Source organism: Equus asinus, chromosome 23 (genome assembly GCF_041296235.1).
Source record: "Equus asinus isolate D_3611 breed Donkey chromosome 23, EquAss-T2T_v2, whole genome shotgun sequence".
Lineage (NCBI taxonomy): Eukaryota > Metazoa > Chordata > Mammalia > Perissodactyla > Equidae > Equus > Equus asinus.
In genome coordinates, this window is record NC_091812.1 from 13,031,517 (window position 1) to 13,056,074 (window position 24,558).

Consider the following 24,558-nt stretch of genomic DNA (forward strand, 5'->3'; position numbering starts at 1 on the left):
CTAGAATATTCACCTGTGCAAAGTATTTAGTGAGTGCTGTGTACCAGGCACTGTGCCAGGTCAGAGTATAAAGTAACTGAAATTTAGTCTCTTTCTGAGAGATTTATAGCTTATTGGGGAGGGGGGCATATGACATTCCATAAAGTTTGAAAATGTTGAAAGATCAGGGGCCAAAATATATGATTTAAAAAAAACAGTGTGAACAATAGTAGAACATAGGAAAGTTTTAGCTGAGAGTTTGGCAAATCAGAAACAAGGCTAAAGGAAAGTTTGATGGAGAAAAAGAATAAAATAAATGTTATGTAAATAGTTGGAGATAAGATTACTTATTTAAATACTTAAAAATGTGTATATGTGGGACGCGCGGCGACGGCGATGGGGCCGGGCTGCTGTATGGCGCGGCGGCTCGGGCCGCTGCTGTGGCGTAGGGCCCTTTCTCCGGGAGCAGGGCCCGCGGCAAGCGTGGGGCCTCGACTTCGGCCGCTGGCCGTGGGGCGACTGCTGGCGGGCCCGGCGCCTGGCGGGTCTGCCTGATCTCCGACCGTGCTCGCGGCCTGCACTGGGGGCCCGGCCTGGAGGAGCTCGGGGAGCGGGCAGCCGGCGAGGGTCGCCCCGAGTCAGGCACAGCAGATCATACTGGTCCCAAGTTTGACATCGATATGCTGGTTTCACTTCTGAGGCAAGAAAATGCAAGAGACATTTGTGTGATCAAGGTTCCTCCAGAAATGAAATATACAGATTACTTTGTGATTGGTAGTGGAACTTCCACCCGACACTTACATGCCATGGCCTACTACATTGTGAAAATGTACAAATACCTGAGATGTAAAAGTGAGCCTCATGTTAAGATCGAAGGGAAGGACACTGATGACTGGCTCTGTGTGGACTTTGGCAGCATGGTGATTCATTTGATGCTTCCAGAAACCAGAGAAACCTACGAATTAGAGAAATTATGGACCCTACGTTCTTACGATGACCAGTTAGCTCAGATAGCACCTGAGACGTTACCTGAAGACTTCATTCTTGGAATGGAAGATGACACTTCATCCCTGACTCCAGTGGAGATCAAATGTGAATAAAATGATATGAACTGCTTTAGTCATTTCAGATTTGGATTGAGTCGCTTCTTAAAAATATAGCTTCTAAACCCTGCCTCGTTCATTAGATTGTTGTCAAAACAAGTCTTAATGTGTGGGCACTCATGCTGACATGTGGAATTTGTAGGTAAATGAGCTAATTCTCACACCAAGGATCAGTACATTCAAGCTAAACTTTATTCCTGAGATCCCAGCAGGATTCAGGGATCCTCGGAGTTAGCACTGACCCCTGTGCTTAACTCAGGCTCTCTGCTCAGAGTTTAATTTTGTTTAAATCTTATTCTGTAGAATGGAATAGCCAAAAATTTTTTATAAAATAAAGCAAAAAATATAACCACCCCACTGGTCCTCTATTACTTAAAACCTCTAGTTCTTAGTTCATATGCAACAGTGTCACCAAGGTTCACAGTAAGTACCATGGAATGGAGAAGATAATTTACTAGTAGATATTGGTGCTTACCTTGAGACTGACATAGTATTACTAAAAATCTGTTCAAGTTTACAGTTTGACTAAATTCAGAACACTCACATTTATTTGAAAAACCAGAAATAAAACATACTACACATCACGCTGCACCTAATGATGAAAACATTTATTCTGCATCAAGGTATCTGGAAAATGAAGCTGCATTTGGGGCACATTACAGATGAGGAATGATCCATATGCGGTGAGTACAAAACTCAGTTACAGAATTATTTCCTAGCTATTACCAGATACTCCATAACCAATGCTTAATTGGAAGGAAAACATGATTTGCCATACTAAAAGGCTAGAAGTCAAATATGACAGTTGAAACCAGGAGATATAAATGTAGCACCTATCTGTATAAAAAACCACAAAACACAAATATTGGAAAAATCAAATACTAAGAAAGAGTTCTGGCCTTAAGTGCATCTCACCTGTCCAACCAGAAAGCCAGTCCATGATTTTTTTTTTTTTTAGCAATTCATTGTATGAAAAAAATTATGAATGTTAGATGAATTCAGTGACAAAAAGGGCACTTTTTGGCTACAACTACAAAATAAACTGGTTTTTGGAAAACATTTAGGAAAACATTTCAAGTCATTTTCAGAATATCTAATTGAGATGGTGATCTTCAGAAAAATTAGTCCATGTAGAAATTCATCTTGAAATACGAATGAGGCAAAATGATTTTTTTTAAAGGGTTATTATATATGCCCTTTAGATCAGTGTACTATGAGACTGTGATCACTTAATGAACAAAAGAAACACAAACAATTTTGAGAGCAGCATGGCCGTGGAGACCACCCACACCCACATAACTGTACGTCCCGGGCTTTGTCATCAAGCTAAGGAATGGGCAGATGAGTTCAGTATCCAAGGTCAAATGTTCTGTCATAGTCATTCAAATTATATTTCAAAAATTATTTTCTTGTACTGCCTACCTTTTGACTTATTTTCAAATAACTGGTTGCACAGAATATAGAATCCTGCTGCATTTTATGTGATATTTTAAGATGGCCTTTCATTTCTCTTACCATTGTTTTAAAAATCTTCAAAATAGATTAGTGAGGCTCATGACAGTGCCTGGCACATGAAGATGTAGCCTCTTATTGCCTTTAGACACTGCCACACCATCTGACTGCCCCCTTGGTCTTCACAAAGCACTTCTTTTGTGGTCTGCTCAAAGCATAGACCATCTGGTCTGAAGTGTATTGGCAAACTAAGCCTCTTGTAAGACAAGCTGAAGCTTGCTTTTTGCCAGTCAGTTTAAAGTCCACAGGGGCTGCATCTCTTCACTGATGTACTTTCTTTAGGTAGTGATAGTCAAAAGCACAAAGCATTTATGCATTCAATCACATAAACAAAAAACTGAAGTCTCCTGAAACCATTTAAACTAGCCGTTCCCAAACCTCCTGCAACCACTTTGCTCTGTTAGTACCATCAAAAACCTCTACCATAAATGAAAAAATGGTATTGCTGCTCTCCAAATATAGGCACTGCTCCATATCATTGAACATTTATTGGATTTGCAAACTAATAACTGTGTCAAAAGCCTCAAAAAACCTGAAATGAATTTTCCAGCTTTACTGTTACCAGCCAGAAGTAAAATTTTTTCTGTTATTTGCCTGTTAGCTAATTAAATTTATTTTTAAAAAACTGTTGGACTTTTATCTTTATAAAGTATATAAAATTTTCAAAAAAAAAAATGTGTATATGTGTCTGCGTGATGGTGAGGTTGAAAACCAGACTGAGAAGTTGAAATTTGATCTGTTGGATATTGAGGAGTCATTCAAATTCAGAAGTACCACAGTGAAAGTGGTATTCTATGACTGTTTGTTTGTGGTGGTAGTGGTGTGTAGTTTGGAATATAGTGGTGAAAGACTCCAAGACAGTGATACCAGTTAGGATTCTTCTGGGGAAAAATAATCAATACTATTTTTCCATTTTCTTGTATGACTATATATTTTCCAGATCAAATCAAAACCAGTCCTAGGGCTGGCGCGGTGGCCGAGTGGTTAAGTTCGTGCGCTCTGCTTCGGCGGCCCCGGGTTTCGCCAGTTCGAATCCTGGGCGCGGACATAGCACTGCTCATCAGACTACGCTGAGGCGGTGTCCCACATGCCACAGCTGGAAGGACCCACAACTAAAAATACACAACGATGTACTGGGGGTCTTTGGGAGAAAAAGGAAAAATAAAATCTTTAAAAACAAAACAACCCCCAACAAAGCAAGCAAAAAAAACCAGTCCTATGTGAATTTGGGTTAATTATTAAACCTCTCTGTATAGGAGCAGATCAGGTTGTGAGGGACCTTCATAATGGAAAAAAGAATACAAAATTGTGACTACAAAATTAGGTATAGGGCTTGGAAGGGGAATATGCAGATGAAGGGCTCTGAACTTAAGTTTAATTAGCTTTACAATAAATTCTCTTTACTGTGAATTAGCCTCTGTCCCTGCATCTCTTTCTTCATCTGTTAAATGGGGATAACAAATGTACGGTGAACATCATCCCAGTTTGCCTAGGACAGTCATGGTTTATGCCTGTGATCCTAGTGGCACGCCCAGTTTAGCATTTGTTTTCGGAGTTTTTGTTTTTTAATTAAATATAAGCTACCATTAATGGTTCCGTTAAAATGAACCCAGATAGATTCAGTGAACATCCTTTTTTTTTTTTTAACCTCTGCCATGGTCTGTATTAGTGCATGAGCAACGTGTGCGGTGAAGAACGTTCTCACTTTAACATGTGGTTAAATCTGAAGACATCCAATGATAACCCAGGCCTGACACTTTCCAGATAGCATGAAGGGCACTTGCTGATAAAGTGTGCTGAGACATGAGTGGCTGGGTACAACTAACTTGCTGGATGGGATGGGAGAAGTATTTAATGCTGCTGTCTCTGCTAGCCACTTGTACCACCTAGTTGTAACGTTGCATTCTAAGGTCTGAGAGATTTGTATAGCCGCCATGCCTGGAAACATGGAAAATTTTAGATTAGGTGTAAGTGAAATATTTGCTAGGAATAGAGGCTAATCAGTCCTGTCAGAGTGCCTACAAAGAGTAGTAGGAATGTTGTTGCTACAGTGGTTTGTCAACAACCGTTTCCTTTTTCATAGTGTTTAGTAATGCTTTTGTAACCTTTTGGCAGCAGGGAGCTCAAATAAAGGAAAATTAATGCTTAATGATAAATACTGATGTTTTGTTTTCCATTTGAGTTGATGAATCTATAACTAGTACACAAAATGTTTGCCAGCATTTAGCATCTCTCATGGTCACATGACAATCTGAATGCACAAATCTGCTGAAAAAGCATCAGGAGTTACTTTCAGATTTGGTAGTTATTTTAAGGAGATGATAGCTGCAGACAATAGTTTGACACATGTAACTGCAGAACATTCAAGATAAAATTATTTCTGCAATGATAATATAAATAGAAATTTGATGGATCATAGCATCTTGGGTAAAACAGGACTCTTACTAAATTATGTAACCTGTGTAGCCAAGATACACTTGGAAGTGGTTGTAGTTCATGTATATTTCACAGTTGTAGTCAAAGAGGCTTGATATTTTACTGAACAAAGCTACAGTTGTCAAAATTTTCAATTTTTTATATGCACAGTTAATGTAACTGAATTACACTGTTTTTGAGACAATACTGATGTTGAATCCAAAAAAGAATACTTTGGCGTGTTGTTATAAGCTTGCTTTCTTTGTTGCCTTTTATTAATTGGATTTCATAAACATTTGACTCTTTGAAGAGTTACTTGATAAATCAATCTATGTATCCTGCATTGTTATTGAACATTTTTGCAAGCAAGTCCTCTAAATTTTGATGACATTTTATTCAAAAACAGTTGAAAATATTTATTCAAAATATCCCATAAATGGAGTGAAAAACTTCAACTTTAGAAGCTTTTAGTGAATTATAATTGTTGAAATAAAGTTTTTAAGATTTAATTGTGAATAACCTGAAATACACATCTGTGTTGGGCTATCATTCACAATCTAAGATCTCTTCCATTGTATGACCCAGGAGATGGCTGTTCATGTTTATCATTACAGCCTGTAACTATGAAACAATATTTTCCATGTGAAAGTACTATAAGAATTCAATCTCTAAGAACTTATTTTAATTAGGCTCTGTATTCTGAATATTAGGTGGATTTCTGCCTTATCGATTGACACTTTTTTTCTCAATACCATACCTTTTGTAATTCATATTACTCTAAAAACTTTTTCTTGTATTGCAGGAGAAGAATTTATATGAAAGCCATAGCATTCTAATATATATCATTACTATTCCTGACACATCAGGTGGACCTGCTTTAGTTTTGTGGAAAACCAACCTAAGTACTTTTTCTAGGCTAGTTACTGTCCTGAATCTTAATAAGTCGGCTAGCTAACAATGTTAACATTATGATGTCTTAGGTTAATATTAATTTCACTGTGACACAAGCCATAAAATAATTTTTTCAATTGTTAGTTATTGCTTTATTAATTTTATTTACATCTTTCACTTTGAATCACACTTAAGATGTTGTTACAAGATTGTGACAATCTGGAAATGGTTTCTTTTGCGTGGCACCTCGCCACTAAAAAGATAAACTAAGCAGCAAAATAAAAAGCAAAACAAAATAAACAAAAAAGAAAATTCAAGACTAGCTGACAGTTAAGATATGTGACACCCGTAGTATTTAATCCCTAATGTAGTTTCAACATCTCCTGCGTACTCCATGCAAAATGTGCGTTCGTGTTGTTCTTGATGTTTCTTTGACCACATTACTGCCTGTCTTTTTTTTTTAAAGAAAGTATTTCTTTAGCGTTTTCCTTTAAATCTTTGCTTACTAGAAAGAATGGCAAGGGGCAGAATGCCCTGTTATTTTTGTAGTCAGTATGGTTTTATTTCTTCCTTTCTCTCTCTCTGCTTTCCTTCTCCCCCTCCCTCCCTTCTCTTCTCTTCTTTCCCTTTCTTAACCTCTTTACACTTCTCTATTTTACTTTATTCTTTCTATCTTAACGAAGAATAAGGTAGTGTAATCTATATCCCTGCTTCCCACAATTGATAACTTGTGGAGTGTTCTATGAAGAAGTTATGGCCTTTTGATTTTATTTTCAGTATGTAGCTATAATGGCAACTAATATTGTTCACTTAAACTTTTACTGAAAGAGATGGTTGCAATATATTTCTTTAAAAATCCATTTTCTAGAATAACATAGTAATTACTGTTAAAGAGATGAGCTTCATTCCCACCTCCCCACCCCTAAATCTCTGGTAATTTAAATTTCAGGACAAAAATTAGAGAAACTCTTAAAATTGTTTTTTATAAAGTGCATATAAATTTCATGAAGAAACTGATGTTTGAATGGGGTGTTGAAGGTATTGAAAGTTTTGAGTACAAAATATGGTGGGAGGAGTCTCCATATATGGAGAAGAAAAACTATATTTTCATTTGGTCGGGTGTTGGAATGCATGAAACGCAGGAATGGAAAACAAAGTTGAAATCTAAGTTGGGGCAGGCAATGGAAGTCACGTCCCTAAGTGATAATCAGAGCTGTGTTTTATTGCTATTACCAATGTAGTAAGAAATATAGGAGAACATTTGCATAAAATCAAGGAGACTCTTTAAAGTATAATTATGGTAGCCAGCTACATACTTAATATTGCAGTAGTCAAAGTAGCAAATGACTTCTGAGGATTCACATTTTATATATAGCAAGCTATTTTAATTATCTGCACGTTTTTCTTTTTCTCAGATATAAAATTCCATCTAGTTTACCCCATTATTTGGGGATATATTCATTTGTTCTCCCGTCGTTTCTATCTTATTTTTTTCTACCTTTATTGAGGTATAATTGACAAATAAAATTGTAAGATATTTAAAGTATACCATGTGATGGTTTGATATATGCATACATTGTGAAAGTTAATTAACACATCCATCACCTCAGATATTTCTCTTTTTTGGTGAGAACATTTAAGTTCTACTCTCTTAACAGATTTCAGTTATACAATACAATGTTATTTTGTATTAACAAATGGTATGGTTACCATGTTATCCTCAGAACTTATTCATCTTATAACTTAAAGTTTGTATGCTTTTACCAACCTCTCCCTATTTACCTGACCCCCCAGCAACCACTTGTCTGTTCTCTGTTTCTACGATTTTAACTTTTTTTTAGATTCCACATATAAGTGGTACCATGTCCTATTTGTCTCTGTCTGACTTAATTATCTAATGCCTTCCAGGTTCATCCATGTTATCACAAATGACAGGATTTCTTTCTTTTTTTTGTGAGGAAGATTGGCCCAGAGCTAACATCTGTTGCCAATCTCTCTCTTTTTGCTTGAGAAGATTGTTGCTGAGTTAATATCTGTGCCAATCTTCTTCTGCTTTATGTGGGATGCAGCCACAGCGTGGCTTGACACGTGGTGCTAGGTCTGTGCCTGGGATCTGAGCCTGCGAACCCCGGGCTGCCACAGTACAGCATGCGAACTTGACCACTATGCTGCTGGGCTGGCCCAGGATTTCTTTCTTTTAAAAGGGTGAATGATATTCCATGGTGTATATATATACCAAATTTTCTTGATCCATTCATCCATTGATGTACTCTTAATCTGCTTCATACCTTGGTTGTTGTGAATAAGGCTCCTATGAACATGGGAGTACAGATATCTGTTTGAGATGTTGATTTCTCTTTGGATATATACCCAGAAGTGGTACTGCTCGATCAAATGGTAGTTCTTTTAATTTCTTGAAGAACCTCCATGCTGTTTTCCATAATGGCTGCACCAATTTATATTCCCACCAATAGTGCACAAGGGTTCCCTTTTCTCCACATCCTAATATTTGTTCTCTCTTTTCTTTTTGATGCAAGTCATCCTAAAGGACATGAGGTGATAAATCATTGTGGTTTTGATTTGCATTTCCCTGAGCATTAGTGATATTGAGCACCTTTTCCTGTACCTGTTGATCATTTGCATGTCTCTTTTGAAAAATGCCTGTTTACGTCCTTTGCCCATTTTTTAACTAGGTTATTTGTTTTTTGCTGTTGAGTAGTATGAGTTCCTCATATTGTGGATATTAAACTCTTATCAGATATAAGATTTGCAAATATTTTCTCCAATTCCATAGGTTCCCTTTTCATTTTGTTGATGGTTTCCTTTGCTGTGCAGAAGCTTTGTAGTTTGATGTAGTCCCACTTTTTAATTTTTGCTTTTGGTGTCAAATCCAAAAAATCATTGCCGAAACCAATTTCAAGGAGCTTACCCCCTGTGTTTGCTTCTAGGAATTTTATGGTTTCAGGTCTTATATTCAAGTCTTTAATCCATTTAGAGTTGATTTTTGTATACAGTGTAAGATAACGGTTACAGTTTCATTCTTTTGCATGTGACTGTCTAGTTTTCCCAACACTATTTATTGAAGAAACTGTCCTTTCCCCACTGTGTATTCTTGGTTCCTTTGTGATAAATTGAATGACCATATATTTCTGGATATTCTATTCCATTGGTCTGTCTGGCTGTTTCTATGCCAATACCATACTGTTTGATTACTGTCACTTTGTAATATAGTTTGAAATCAGGAATGCCTCCAGGTTTCTTCTTTCTCAATTATGCCTTGGCTATTTGGGATCTTTTGTGGTTCCATACAAATAATAGGGTTGTCTGTTTTATTTTTGTGAAAAATGCCACTAGAATTTTGATAGGGATTGCATTGAATCTGATATGTCATTTGATTTCTGGGCTTTCCATTCTGTTCCATTGATCTGTAGGTCTGTTTTTTTACCAGTACCATCCTGTTTTGATTACTATAGCTTTGTAGTATATTTTGAAATCAGGGATTGTGATGCCTCCAGCTTTATTCTTTTTTCTCAGGATTGCTTTAGCTGTTTGGGGTCTTTTGTTGCCCCATATGAATTTTAGGATTCTTTGTTCTATTTCTGTGAAGAATGTCATTGGGATTCTGATTGGGATTGTATTGAATCTGCAGATTGCTTTAGGGAGTATGGACATTTTCACTGTATTTATTCTTCCAATCCATGTGCACGGAATATCTTTCCATTTCTTTATGTCTTTATCAATTTCTTTCAATAAAGCCTTAATAGTTTTCATTGTATAGGTCTTTCACCTTCTTGGTTAAATTTATTCCTAGATATTTTATTCTTTTTGTTGTGGTTGCAAATAGTATTGTATTCTTGAGTTCTCTTTCTCTTAGTTTGTAATTAGAGTATAGAAATGCAAATGATTTTTGCAAGTTCGTTTTGTACCCTGCCATTTTTCTGTTATTGTTGATTATTTCTAATAGCTTTCCAATGGATTCTTTAGGGTTTTATATATATAAAATCATGTCGTTTGCAAACAGTGAGCATTTCACTTCTTCATTGCCTATTTGGATACCCTTTACTTCTTTTTCTTGCCTAATTGCTCTGGCTATACCTCCAGTACTATTTTGAATAAGAGTGGTGAGGGTGCGCACCCTTGTCGTGTTTCTGTTCTCAGAGGGATGGCTTTTAGATTTTCCCCGTTGAGTATGATGTTGGCTTGGGTTTGTCATATATGGCCTATATTATGTTGAGATACTTTCCTTCTATACCCATTTTATTGAGAGTTTTCATCATAAATGGATGTTAGATCTTGTGAAATGCTTTCTCCACATCTGAGATGATCACGTTTTTTATTCCTCATTTTGTTAATTTGGTGTATCACATTGATTGATTTGTGGATGCTGAACCATCCCTGTGTCCCTGGTATAAATCCCACTTGATCATGGTGTATGGTCCTTTTAAGATTTTGCTGTATTCGGTTTGCCAGTATTTTGTTGAGGAGTTTTGTATCTCTGTTCATCAGCAAAATTGGCCCGTAATTTTCTTTTTTTGTGTTATCCTTGTCTGGCTTTGGTATCAGCTTGATGTTGGCCTTGTAGAATGACTTACGAAGTATGCAGTCTTTTTCAATTTTTTGAAATAGTTTGAGAAGGATAGGTATTAAATCTTTGAATGTTTGGTAGAATTCTTAAGAGAAGCCATCTGGTCCTGGACTTTTATTTTTTGGGAGGTTTTTGATTACTGTTTCAATCTCTTTACTTGTGATTGGTCTTTTTAATTCTCTATTTCTTCTTGATTCAGCTTTGGCAGATTGTATGAGCCTAAGAATTTATCCATTTCTTCTGGATTTTGCAATTTGTTGGCATATAGTTTTCATAGTATTCTCTTATGATCCTTTGTATTTCTGTGGTATCGGTTAATTTCTCCTCTTTCATTTCTAATTTTATTTGAGCCTCCTCTCTTTTTTCCTTAGTGAGTCTGGCTAAGGGTTTGTCAATTTTATCTTCTCAAGGAACCAGCACTTGGTCGTTGATCCTTTCTACCATTTTTGTGGCTTCAATTTCATTTATTTTTGCTCTAATTTTTATTATTTCCCTCCTTCTGCTAACTTTGGGTTTTGTTTGTTCTTCTTTTTCTATTTCTGTTACGTGCAGTTTAAAAGTGCTTACTTGAGATTTTTCTTGTTTTTTAAGGTGAGCCTGTGTTGCTATGATTTTCCGTCCTAGGACCACTTTTGCTGCATCCCATGAGTTGGTGTGGTATAATGTATTTTCATTTTCATTTGTCTCCAGATATCTTTTGATTTCTCCTGTAATTTCTTCAATGACCCATTGGTTGTGCAGTACTATGTTGTTTAGCCTCCACATATCTGTCACTTTCGTAGCTTTTTTCTTGTAGTTGGTTTCTAGTTTCATAGCATTATGGTCACAAAAGATGCTTGATATGATTTCAGTCTTCTTAAATTTATTAAGGCTTGCCTTCTTTCCCAACATATGGTCTATCTTTGAGAATGTTCCATGTGCACTTGAGGAGAATGTGTATTCTGCTGTTTTTATACATGTTCTATTAAGTCCATCTGGTCTAGTTTTTCATTTAATTCCATGATTTCCGTGTTGACTTTCTGTCTAGATGATCTATCCATTGATCTAAGTGGGGTTTAGGTCCCCTACTATTATTATGTAGTAGTTCACTTCTCCTTTTAGGTTTGTTAATAGTTACTTTATGTACTTTGGTGCTCCTATGTTGGTTGCATCCAAATATGTATTTCTTATTGTAAATTACAGTATCACAATGATCAATCTGTTGTTCAAAGTGGGGTTTTGAAGTCCCCTGCTATTATTTATTGCTGCCTGTTTCTCCTTTTAGTTCTGTTTATATTTGCTTTCTATATTTAGGTGCTCCAATGTTGGGTGCATAAGTATTTACAGTTCTTGTATCCTTTTGATGAATTGACTCCTTTATCATTTTGTAATGGCCTTTGCTGTCTCTTGTTACAGTCTTTGTCTTCAAGTCTATTTTGTCTGAGAATTATGCTACCCTAGCTTTTGGTTTCCCTTTGCATGTAATATCTTTTTCCATCCCTTCACTTTCAGTCTGTTTGTGTCCGTAATGCTGAGATGAGTCTCTTGTAGGCAACATATATTTGGGTCATGTTTTTTAATCCATTCAGCCAAAAAACATTTACATTTAAAGTAATTATTTACATGGATGGACTTACCATGCCGTTTTGTTGTTTTCTGGTTGTTTTGTAATTCTTCTATTCCTTTCTTCCTCTCTTGTTCTCTTCCTGTGTGATTTGATGATTTTCTCTATGGTATACTTTGATAACTTTCTCTTTATCTTGTATATCTCCTCTAGCCTTTTACTTTGTGGTTACCATGAGGCTTACTTAAAACATACTTGCCTGCTCACTCCATGTTGAACCCTGAGGGGATAGCTCTGGTGAGTGCTGCATTCCTGTTAAGAATGCTTATTTATTTGCCATAGTCTTGTGGGTCTTGTGGACACAAGCCCATTGGCTTTCAGAGCTAGGTGTTTTGGGAGTCTGTCCGTTTGGTGAGAGTCTTAAAATTTGGAGCACTAGATGTGGAGGTCAAACCCTTTGCTCCTCAGGGAGAAGGTGGAGTTGGGGATTCCCTTCTGACTGTATGGCATTGTGGCAGGGGTGGGGTTCATGATGAGAGTGTGTCTCAGCCTTTCCTACCTGTTTCAACCTGGGTATTTTTGCATTTGTCCCGTGTGTACGAGTCGCTAGTCTAGTTTCTGGATCTCTTTCAGAGGGAATGCTCCAAGTGTAGCTGTACATTTGGTGTGTCTGTGGGAAGAGGGGAGCTCAAGATCCTCCTATATCATCATCTTGGTCAACCCTTGGGGGAGAAAAAAAACAACTTTACAGTTTTATTTTAAGTTAGCCTAAGCAAAACTGTTAGAAGCAACTATTAGGAATATATATATATATATATATATATATATATATATATATATTTTTTTTTTTTTTCCACTGACATAGCCAAGTAAAAAGTCACTTGGATTGTCAACTAGTTTAATTTTAATCTACATCTCTTTAGTGGACATTTGTACTCACTGGCAGCCAAGCATCTGAGCCCCTTATCTATGTGTGGGGGTATTTCCTACCTTATGAGTTTTGGTGATAGGCACAGACCACCTCCCTATGTGGAATCTTGGGGAAAAAACCCAGACATTTGTTTCACTATGCTTTGCAGCTAGCAAATAGGCATGCGACCTAAGCTGAGACTTAGATGCACTTGTCCTGTACTTTGAATTAGAAGCTAGTAACACAAAGAAGTAGGGACTACAGAGCTTCTATTGTAGTTGGAAGCAGTTGCAAGAGCTGCAGCAGGATTGAATTTTAATGCCAGTGGTGCCAGGGGGTGGTGTTCACTGTCCAGGAGTGGAACTGGTGCAGTCAGTGGTGTTTAGTGTTCACCAGTGCTGGCAGTGGTGTCCTTAGGAGACTAATTATGGCTTGATTTTGACTATGATGCCACAGCTCCCTAGACTTCCTTGTTCTTGCCAGGTGCCAAACGTGCTTCCTCAGCCTTGTTGACATGTTTGTTGGTTACCTGATTTTCTTTTAATCAATTTATTTTCTGTTTAAATTAACCAAAGGAGCTTTCAATTTCTTGTAACTTAAGAATCCTAACTGATGCAGTTTTCTTTTCTAGTGCAGGTAATTGAGAGTGACTATATTTGGTAAAACATTTAGACATATAGTACTATTTAGTAGCATTGGTTGCCTTAATAATAATTTAAAATGTTCTGTTTATGAAATTGCCTTTGACTTATAAGTTAGGATCTTTTTTCACTTTCACTGTGGTCTAGTATTAGTAGGCTAATCTAGCAATTGGTCTTGAAATCCTAATTAATTTTTTCTTAGGCACATAGGAATAGGGATTATGGAGTACATAGAATTTGGTGAGAGCCATAAGAGTGTCCTGGATAGTGGAAAATCAGCCTGGAGTAAAATCACTTGATTTATACATATATGAAGACTGTATTTAGGCTTTGGCTAGTCCCTAATTCTATTGATCTTTATAATGTGGGAACTTCTTATAGAATTGTTTTTTCTTCCTACCGTCTCTGTAATCTGGATTGTTTAATACTGCTGGCTCTGTCATACTTCTTATATTTCGGAACTTTGAAAAGTCACTTTGCTTTCTCTTTTTTTGAGGAAGATTAGCTCTGAGCTAACTGCTGCCAATCCTCCTCTTTTTGCTGAGGAAGACTGGCCCTGAGCTAACATCTGTGCACATCTTCCTCTACTTTATACGTGGGACGCCTACCACGGCATGGCTTGCCAGGCGGTTGCATGTCCACCCCTGGGATCCGAACCGGCGAAACCCAGGCCGCCAAAGCGGAATATGCACACTTAACTGCTGCACCACCGGTCCAGCCCCCACTTTGCTTTCTTTGCCTTAAGTTTTAAAATGATGGAGAATAAACTAATCTCTAATGTCCTCTCTAGCCTTAGCATTTGATGGGTCAATGAAATGTGATTTATTTCCTTTTTCTTTTCTAAAGTTTGAATGCCAGCAGTGCACTTATGCTGCCTGGGATCTGGACAGATCGAATTCTTTGCTCAGTGAACTCAAAATGGTCAATTAAGACATAGCTATTGGGAAGTATGTTAAAGTACAAGTTCAGTAAGTACCAAAGTCTGGGGGTATTCAGTAACTGTCATTCATGTAGTTTATGAAAATCATTTGGAAAATGAACAGCTTTGTATATTCACAGTTGACATTCTTGGAAGACAGTGTAATATCTGGTTGAAAACTTCAAAACCAGAATGCTTAGGTTTCAGTCTGGCTCTACCATTTATTAGCAGTGTGACCTTGGGCAAGTTACTTAACCTCTCTGCATCTTAGTTTCTTCATCAGTAAAATGGGGATAAAAATAGAACCTACCTTACAGAGTTCCTGTGAAGATTAAATGAGTTTGTACATGTAAAGTATCTGAAGTGTCTAGAAAGGTGCAAGACATATGGTACTCATGATTAGCAATTATTATTTTCATGTTATTATATAATCTCATGTAGCTAAAATACATTTTGTCATTTTACTTATAATTCTTGTACAAATCTTGAATTTGAGATCATAGTTTCATGTATATCCAAAAGATTTATTGTGCATACCTGCTTATCTTGTCATGAATGTTTTATGGCATTCTACTATTATTAATAGAGCAAATAATTTATAACCATTAAATATTGCACTATCATGGGATTCGTTGCAGTGTTTGACACAGAGATCATAGGTGTGAAGCACATCCATAAAAGCTAGCTGTGTTTTAAAGAAGTTATGAGATTTCAAGTATGCATAGCTGATATAGTAATGTAACTGAATTGCTCTAATAATAAACTTAACATTTCTTTCAATCCTATATAGATTTTGCTCCTTTCTCTACTTCCTGTTGATAGAAGTAGAATATTGAAATACAAGGAAAATTAAAATGGCAGCATTGACCAAGAATATTGCTATCATATGAGAATGTTTCAGTGGTACCTCCTTGCCAATGCATTGATTTCTCTTTGCTTATCTTGATTCTATAATTCAGATGTATTTTATGCTTCATTATTAATGATAGGTGTAGAGTCTTTCTTATTAGTTCTTGGATTTTCTATCTAAGAAAATTTTGTGAAACAGTATATACTATAACATTTGAGAACATTTTCATAGTTTCTTTTCATAAAATAGCATAATTATCACTATACTTTCAGATTTTAATTCCAAATCTTTAATTCAACTAAAATGACATCATTTTATTTTATTTCTGTATTTATTTTGGTGAGGAAGATTGGCCCTGAGCTAATATCTGGTTCCCATCTTCCTCTTTTTGCCTGAGGAACATTGTCCCTGAGCTAACATCTGTGCCAATCTTCCTCTATTTTGTATGTGGGATGCTGCCACAGCATGGCTTGATGAGCAGTGTGTAGGGCCGTGCCTGGGATCTGAACCCAGGAACCCTGGGCCACCAAGGTGGAGCATGTGAACTTAACCAGTTTGCCACCAGGCTGGCTCAACAATCATTTCAGAGACTATTTCTTTAATCATTGTATTTTTTATCCTGTTTCCTCTTTCAGGACCAGGGTTCTGATCAAGCAGGAAAGGAGAAAGCAAAAGGTAAAGAGAATATGTTTATTTGTGTTAGCTTTATGAAAAAAGTGATCTTCTGAAGCATTTTTCCAAGGGTAATAACTAAGTGAAATTGGAAGACTCTCTTCCTTTAGTCTTCTCAACCTTGTAGATAGCTTGATAACCAACCACTTTGCTTAGGCAGAGACTTAAGGACCTTGTTGATTCTTGTTGTCATTCTAGTTCCAAGATGTATCCCAAGTCTGATAACTTCTCACTACCTATACTATTAGCACCCTGATTCAAATCATCATCATTTATTGCCTAGAGTAGTATAATGGCCTTATAACCTACCACCTTTTTTTGTTTTTTAATTACATTGATCATTACACAGTAAAGTTGAGCATGTATGTACATTACAGCTCAGCAGTACATATCTGAGTGAAACTCTTCCACTTGTGAACTTTGAGACATGTACAAGCTTGTTTGGATATTGTTGTTGTTAAGTAGCAAACAAAAAAAAGAGAGAGAAGGAGGAGAAAGACAGAAAGAAGGACAGGGGAGGAGGAAGGAAAGGGGACCACCCAAATGTCCATTAGCAGTAAAATGGTTAAGCAAATAGTGGCATACCCAAGTAATGATGGAGCAGTGAAAATGTTTCAACTATGTGTAATTAGTGTGGATGAATCTCAAAAACATAAAGTTGGATAAAGAAAGCAACTCACAAAAGAATACAAGCAGTAAGATTCCATTTACGAAAAGTTCCAAAACAGAAAAAATATGTTCGAAGGTAGTAAAATTTAAAGAAAAGCAAGGGAGTGATTATTATGAAAGCAGGATAGTTGTTAACTCAGTGAATTGATGCTTCATTGTAAATTTAACTTGTATTTCCTTGATTACTAATGAGACTGACTATCTTGTCATTCAGGTTTCCTCTTTTGTCAGGTACTTTTCCAAGTAGTTTTTTCATTTTTTATTTGAGTTGTTTGTCTTTTTCTTATTGTGTCTATGTATTTAGGAATTATTTGTCAGGTATATTTGTCCTTTGGCTTTTAATTTTAGTTTTTCAATCCTGTCTTTGAAGAAAAGTTCTTAATTTTAATGTAATTGAATTTATCACTTTTTTTCTGCTTTATCTTTTACTCCTTTGTAGTCTGTGACACAGTGGTTAGTATGATCTTTTAAAGGCACAAATCAGAATTTATCATTCCCCAGCTTAAAAGCCTCAATTGCTTTTCATTGCTCTTAGAATGAAATCTGATTTTACCAAAGTCTAAAAGAACCAGAAGGATCTGCACCCTGCCTGCCTCTCTGACCTTGTTTCTTACTACTTGTCCTATTCATTTTATTTCAGCCACACTGACCTTCTTTCTGTCACTGTTCTTTGTCTGGAATAGTCTCCCTCGAGATATTTGCACGTCTGGCTTGTCAACATTTGAGTCTCAGCTAAAGTATGTCCTCTTAGATTGGCCTTCTCTGATCACTACATCTAAATAGCTCCCTGCCCTCCAAATGCTGTCTCTCCTTTACCCTCTTTAATTTGTCACTCTTTCATAATCCTGTATTTTCTTAGAAATTTGTTTATTCTGTCCCCCCATTAATATATCTTCGTGAGAAGAAGGATTTTACCACGTTTGTTCATTTTCTATCTCCTGTGCATTGAACTGTCTCTAGCAATAACATAGACACTCAATAATAAATAAACTATGAATGAAGGCTGTCCCAAGACTATTTTTAAAAAGTAATCTAACTCTATCTGGATCATTCTTTTGAATATTTATCAGAAAGGGAAAGACACATGGCTCTTCCCAAGGTGTTGATCTCTAATCGTGTCACTTTTCTCTTCTTTGAAAATTTCATACCTTCCTTTACCTCCCCAAACCTCTCTTTCCCAACACTATTCTTTATCTCTTCATGCTCTTTAAATGACCTTGTATCATAGTTCAGAGGAAATAGAAGCTATCAGATGAGAATTATCTCAAATTTCTACCACCAGTTCTATAAACCACTTTCCTTCTTCATCCATCTTCTCTTTCCCTCCTCTAACTACAGAAGTAATTCCCTCTGATCAAAGGAAGGTCTCTCTGTCTGTGATCTGGATTCCATTTACTTCCGCTTTCCATTGATAGTTACACATACTGAATTTTCTCCTATTAGACAAGTAAAGGTGTCTCTGGGTCCTTTCTCTTTCCTGCTACGCCCTTTCACTCTCATCTCCCATTTGTTCCTTAGTCCACTTCACTGTACAGCTCTTACTAGTGTCAAAATTGAACTTTATAAATCATACAGACAGAAAATCAATAAGGAAATATTGGTCTTAAATGACACATTAGACCAGATGGACTTACTAGATATATGCAGAGCATTCTATCCCAAAACAGCAGAATACACATCTTTTCAAGTCGGTCGGAACATTTTCCAGGATAGAGCATATGTTAGGCCACAAAACAAGTCTCAGTAAATTGAAGAAGATTGAAATCATATTAAACATCTTTTCTGACCACCATGGTATGAGACTAGAAGTCAATTACAAGAAGAAAATTGGAAAAAACAAAACATGGAGTCTAAACAACATGCTGCTCAACAACCAGTGTGTCATTGAAGAAATCAAAGAGCAAGTAAATGATACATGTCTACCTAAGGAAGTAAGAAAAATCTCAGATAAACAGTCTAATCTTACAACTAAAGGAACTAGAAAAGGAAGAACGAACAAAACCCAAAGTTAGTAGAAGGAAGGAAATCGTAAAGATCAGAGCAGAAATAAATAGAAACTGAAAAAATACCATAGAAAAGATCAATGAAACTAAGAGCTGGTTCTTTGAAAAGGTAATTGATAAACCTTTAGCCAGACTCATCTAGAAAAAAACAGAGGCCCCAAATAAGTAAAATCAGAAATGAAAGAGAAGTTATGTCTGACACCTCAGAAATGCAAATATCATGATATTACTATGAACAATTAGATGCCAGCAAATTATACAACCTAAAAGAAATAGATAAATTCCTAGAAACATACAGTCTTCTAAGACTGAATCAGGAAGAAATAGAACATCTGAACAGACTGATTACTAATAATAAATTGACTCAGTAGTCAAAAAACTCCCAAGAAACAGAAGTCTAGGCCCAGATGGTTCCACAGGTGAATTCTGCCAAACATTTAAAGAATTAATACCTGTCCTTCTCAAACTATTTCAAAAAATTGAAGAGGGAGGAATGCTTCCAAACTCATTCTATGAGGCCGACATTACCCTGATACCAAAACCAGACAAAGACACTACAAAAAGAGAAAATTATAGGCCAATATCCCTGATGAATGTAGATGCAAAAATCCTCAGCAAAATATTAGCAGACTAAAATCAACAATACATTAAAAGGATCATACACCATGATTAAGTGGGATTTTTCCTAGGCATGCAAGGATGGTCAGTATGCACACATTAGTCATTGTGATATGCCACATAAACAAAGCAAAGAATAAAAATTGTATGATTATCTCAATAGATGCAGAAATAGCTTTTGACAAAATTCAACATCCATTTATGATAAAAATTCTCAACAACGTGGGTATAGAGAGAACCTACCTCAACATAGTAAAGGCTGTATGTGACAAACCCACAGCTAATATCATATTCGATGGTGTAAAGCTGAAAGCATTTCTTCTAAGATCAGGAACAAGACAAGGATGCCCACTCTCACTACTTTTATTATATTGGAAGTCCTAACACAGCAATTAGTAGGAAAAATAAAAGCCAGCCTGATTGGAAAGGAATAAGTAAAACTGTCACTGTTTACTGATGACATAATGCTTTATACTAAATATATATATATATACTTTTTATTTTATATATATTGTTTATATATATATACACACATACACACTAAAAACTCCACCAAAAATTATTAGGATAAATGAATTCAGTGAAGTTTCAGGATACAAAATTAATATACAGAAATCTGTTGGGTTTCGATACGCTAATAACGATCTATCAGAAAGAGAAATTAAGAAAACCCTCCCATGACAATTGCATCAAAAACAATAAAATACATAGGAATAAATTTAACCAAGGAGATGAAAGACCTATACTCTGAAAGCTATAAGACATGGATGAAAGAAACCGAAGACAAATAAATGGAAAGATGTATTGTGCTCACGAATTAATACTGTTAAAATGTCCGTACTACCCAAAGCAATCTACAGATTCAATGCAACCCCTATGAAAATACCATTGGTATTTTTCACAAAACTAGAACAAATAATCCTAAAATTTGTATAGAACCACAAAAGACCCAAAATAGCCAAGCAATCTTGAGAGAGAAGAAAGCTGGAGGTATCACATTTCCAGATGTCAAACTGTACTACAAAGCTATAATAATCAAAACATTATGATACTGGCACAAAAACAAATGCAGAGATAATGTAACAGAATAGAAAGCCCAGATATAAACCCACAAATATATCGTCAATTAATCTACAACAAAGGAGGCAAGAATATTCAGTGGAGAAAAGACAGCTGTTTCAATAAATGGTATTCGGAAGACTGGACAGCTCTAGGCAAAAGAATGAAACTGGACTACTTTCTTTCGGTATGTGTAAAAATAAACTCAAAATGGATTAAAGACTTAAACGTAAGACCTGAAACCATAAAACTCCTAGAAGAAAACTTAGGCAGTAAACTCTTTGACATCAGTCTTAATAATTTTTTGGATCTGTCTCCTCAGGCAAGGGCAACAAAAGCAAAAATAAACAAATGAGACTACGTCACACTAAAAAGCTTGTACACAGCAAAGGAAACCATCAGCAAAATGAAAAGGCAATCTACCAAATGGGAGAATATACTTGCAAATGATATATCTGATAAAGGGTTAATGTCCAAAATGTATAAAGAGCTCATACAACTCAATATCAAAAAAATAATTCAATAAAAAAATGAGAGGAACTGAATAGACATTTTTCCAAAGACATTTACAGATGCCCAACAGACATGTAAAAAGATGCTCAACATCACTAATCCTAAGGGAAATGCAAATCAAAACCATCAAAAGACAATAAATGTCAAGTGTTAGTGAGGATGTGGAGAAAAGGGAGCCCTCGTGCACTTTTGGTGGGAATGTATACTGTTGCAGCTACTATGGAGAACAGTATGGAAGCTTCTAAAAACGTTAAAAACTAACATATGACCCAGCAGTTTCACTTCTGGGTATTACCTGAAGAAAACAAAAACACTAATTTGAAAAGAAATATGCACCCTTATGTTCATTGCAGCATTATTTGCAATAGCCGAGATGTGGAAGCAGCCTAAGTGTCCATCGGTGGATATATTGGTAAAGAAGATGTGGCATATATTTATTCAGTGGAATATTAGCCGTAAAAAAGAGTGAAATCTTGTCATTTGTAGCAACATGGATGGATATAGAGGGTGTTATTCCAAGTGAAATATGTCAGACAGAGAAAGATAAATATCATCTGATTTCACTTATATGTGGAATCTAAAAAACAAAACAAATGAACAAACAAAAGAGAAACAGACTCATAGACACAGAGAACAGGCTGGTCATTGCCAGTGGTGAAGCTGGTGGTAGGTTGGGCAAAATAGGTGAAGGGGACTAAGAAGTACAAACTTTCAGTTATAAAGTAAATAAACCATGGGGGTGTAATGTACAATGTAGGGAATATAGTCAATAATATTATAATGACTTTGGTGACAGATTGTTGGTAGAATCATTGTAGTGATTATTTCGTAATGTGTGTAAATGTCAAATCACTATGTGTACACCTGAAACTAACATAATGTTCTATGTTAACTAAAATTCAATAAAAAAATTTGAACTTTATGTTATTCAATTCCAAAGATATTTTTCATATACTTTAATGTGTCATCATCTGCTTTTCCATAACCTTCATCTTTTTTGTTTTGGTGATACAAACTTCATGTAACACTTCATGAAGTGAACAGTCTTCTTTCAGAGAACTGCTGCCCGTTCCCTTCGTCTTGAAACAAGCTCTTCCCTTGCTTCCTTTGACACATTCTTAAGATTTTATTTGTCTCCCTGGCTGCTCCTTTTAAATGTCTATTTTCAATTTAAAATTTGATTGTCTTCTGGAAGTTTTCTATTTATCTTCTAATTATTTTTTACTTGTCTCTACCAAATGAGACTTGTTAAAAAAAGTTGAGCCTAACAACAAAAAATCAAACAACCCAGTCAAAAAATGGGCCGAGGACATGAACAGACATTTCTCCAAAGAAGATATACTGATGGCCAATAGACATGAAAAGATGCTCATCATCACTCATCATCAGGGAAATGCAAATCAAAACTACACTAAGATATCACCTTACACCTGTTAGAATGGCAAAAAGAACCAAAACAAAAAGTGACAAATGTTGGAGAGGTTGTGGAGAAAAAGGAAACCCTCATACACTGTTGGAGGGAATGCAAACTGGTGCGGCCACTATGGAAAACAGTACGGAGATTCTTCAAAAAATTGAAAATAGAAATACCTTATGACCCAGCCATCCCACTACTGGGTATCTATCCAAAGAGCTTGAAGTCAGCAATTCCAAAAGTCCCATGCACCCCTATGTTCATCACAGCATTATTTACAATAGCCAAGATGTGGAAGCAACCTAAGTGCCCATCAACTGATGGTTGGATAAAGAAGATATGGTATATATATGTATACACACACACACACACACACACGCACACGCGTGCGTGCCCTATGGAATACTACTCAGCCATAAAGACGGATAAAATCGTCCCATTCACAACAACATGGATGGACCTTGAGGGTATTATGTGAAGTGAAATAAGCCAGATAGAGAAAGACGAACTCTGTATGACTCCACTGATAGGTGGAAGTTAAACATATAGACAAAGAGAACTGATTGGTGGTTACCAGGGGAAAGGGGGGGTGAGGGGAGTGCACAAAGGGTGAAGTGGTGCACCTACAACATGACTAACAATAATGTGCAACTGAAATTTCACAAGGTTGTAAACTATCATAATCTTAATAAAAAGTTAAAATACCACACAAAAAATATTTAGAAATAAACTTGATATCCTATAATATGAAATATGTCACCAAAAGCCATTGGAAGTCATAACTATACATATAACATATTTTAAATATTTTAACAATCTGTCTTTTATACTCATGCTTTAGTACATTTTTTTACTAAATAAAGATTTGCTTGTCTTAGATATCCCCATAGGAATTGTATGTGGAGGTCTAACTGTCCTAACAACTTTGTTAATGTGCTAAAAAGATTGGAAATGTGTTTTGAATTTATTGTTTATTTGATATTAAATAATAAAATAGTGAAATTGTCTGCAAAAGTGACCCCCCCAAAAAAAGTTGAGCCTAACCTTGTCAGGTAAATTAGTTACATACCTTTGTTCTCTCTAGGAAAAGAAAGATTAGAGGTTATCATGATGGATAGATTATGAGGGTTCAACCTCTTCAGCCGTGTCCCCTGGAGTAAAGGCTTGCTCCCTTCATACACAGTGTTTGTACTGTTCTTCTTCATTCCTGGAACATTATCTTCCCACACTCTGGCTAACTCTGACTCATCCATCTATCTTAGAAGTCGTTTTCTAAGAAAGCTTCCCTCTCCTCCTGCCCTCCCTCTGCCAACTCTCCCCACATCTACCAGTAGTTTACATACTCCTGATGCTCAGTTGTAATTGTTTGTGTCATTCTCTTTCTCATTATGGTCTTATCCTTCACAGAGTACAGTGCCTTAGGAAATAATATCTTAATTCCAAGACGCTGTCAATTATAAGATCCAGAGTCATGTTTTTCAAAGGGGAAAAATATTTACATCCTGAAGGTTCTGTCATTTCATTGCTGACCATAGTGTGATCTTTTTAAAGAAGCCCCAATGTGGAGTTGCACATCACTCAAACGAAACACTTTTTTATCTGTGGTTAAGTTTGCATAAAAATGCAGCATTTACTTTTTTGCTTGATAGCTGGCAAGTCTCTTACAGTTCTTATGTTTTTTAGAATCTTAAAAGTCTATTATAATTAATATTCTGAAATATTAATGTGATAAAACCTTAACTTCTTGGAAAAATGATACTTCCTCTTGCATTAAATTTTTTACCATCTTGGACTTTTTTCACTTTTTATATCTCACATTTATAATCACGTTTATGCCATTGTGTTATGAGTTATATAGTGAAGAAGAAGATGTTTTCACAATTTGTTATAGTGTCTAATACATAATAGTTGCTCAATAAACAAATTTTGAACAAATGCCTTTGAACTTCTTAAATTAAGGATGTAATTTGAGAGAAAAAGAATGAAAATAAGAATAATTCTGCTCAATCAGAAATAAATACTGAATGAAAAATGAGAATTATTTACAAGTCTGGTTTAAAAGAAAATCTAGGAGTCATGGGGAGATAACAGAATTAAGTTAGCTTTGGCTGCAGATAAGTTCTCACATAGCTTCTTTTTGTTTTTCTCTTCTCATTTCAGTTGACTTTTATTGGCACACAGCTATGCGTATCTTTAGGCTTTTTATATCTGTGGTATAGCATACTTTCCAGAAAAACAAGTTTTTAGCCTATCAGATTTGTT

General features: G+C 35.9%; 2 protein-coding genes across 29 annotated transcripts in view; both read left to right on the plus strand.

Annotated features, from left to right (window-relative positions):
- The window catches only part of LOC123276100 (regulator of DNA class I crossover intermediates 1-like), a 154,672-nt gene that overhangs the window by 4,005 nt on the left and 126,109 nt on the right, over positions 1 to 24,558 (plus strand). For 24 of the 28 annotated variants that reach the window (XR_011497508.1, XR_011497507.1, XR_011497520.1 and 21 more), the window contains exon 2: positions 15,984 to 16,023. Coding sequence is in view for 8 of the 28 variants with exons in the window: in XM_070495951.1 (XP_070352052.1) it covers positions 15,984 to 16,023 (40 nt within the window). In the remaining 20 variants the exon portion in view is untranslated. Of the gene's footprint in view, positions 1 to 1,705; positions 1,766 to 15,983; positions 16,024 to 24,558 lie in introns of all 28 variants that reach the window. The other 4 variants (XM_070495949.1, XM_070495950.1, XM_070495955.1 and 1 more) reach the window with 1 other exon arrangement.
- Positions 197 to 1,103, plus strand: LOC139041739 (mitochondrial assembly of ribosomal large subunit protein 1-like). The gene is given in 2 exon segments (XM_070495966.1): positions 197 to 514; positions 517 to 1,103. Coding segments are annotated over 2 exon segments (702 nt in total). The 5' UTR covers positions 197 to 375; the 3' UTR covers positions 1,080 to 1,103.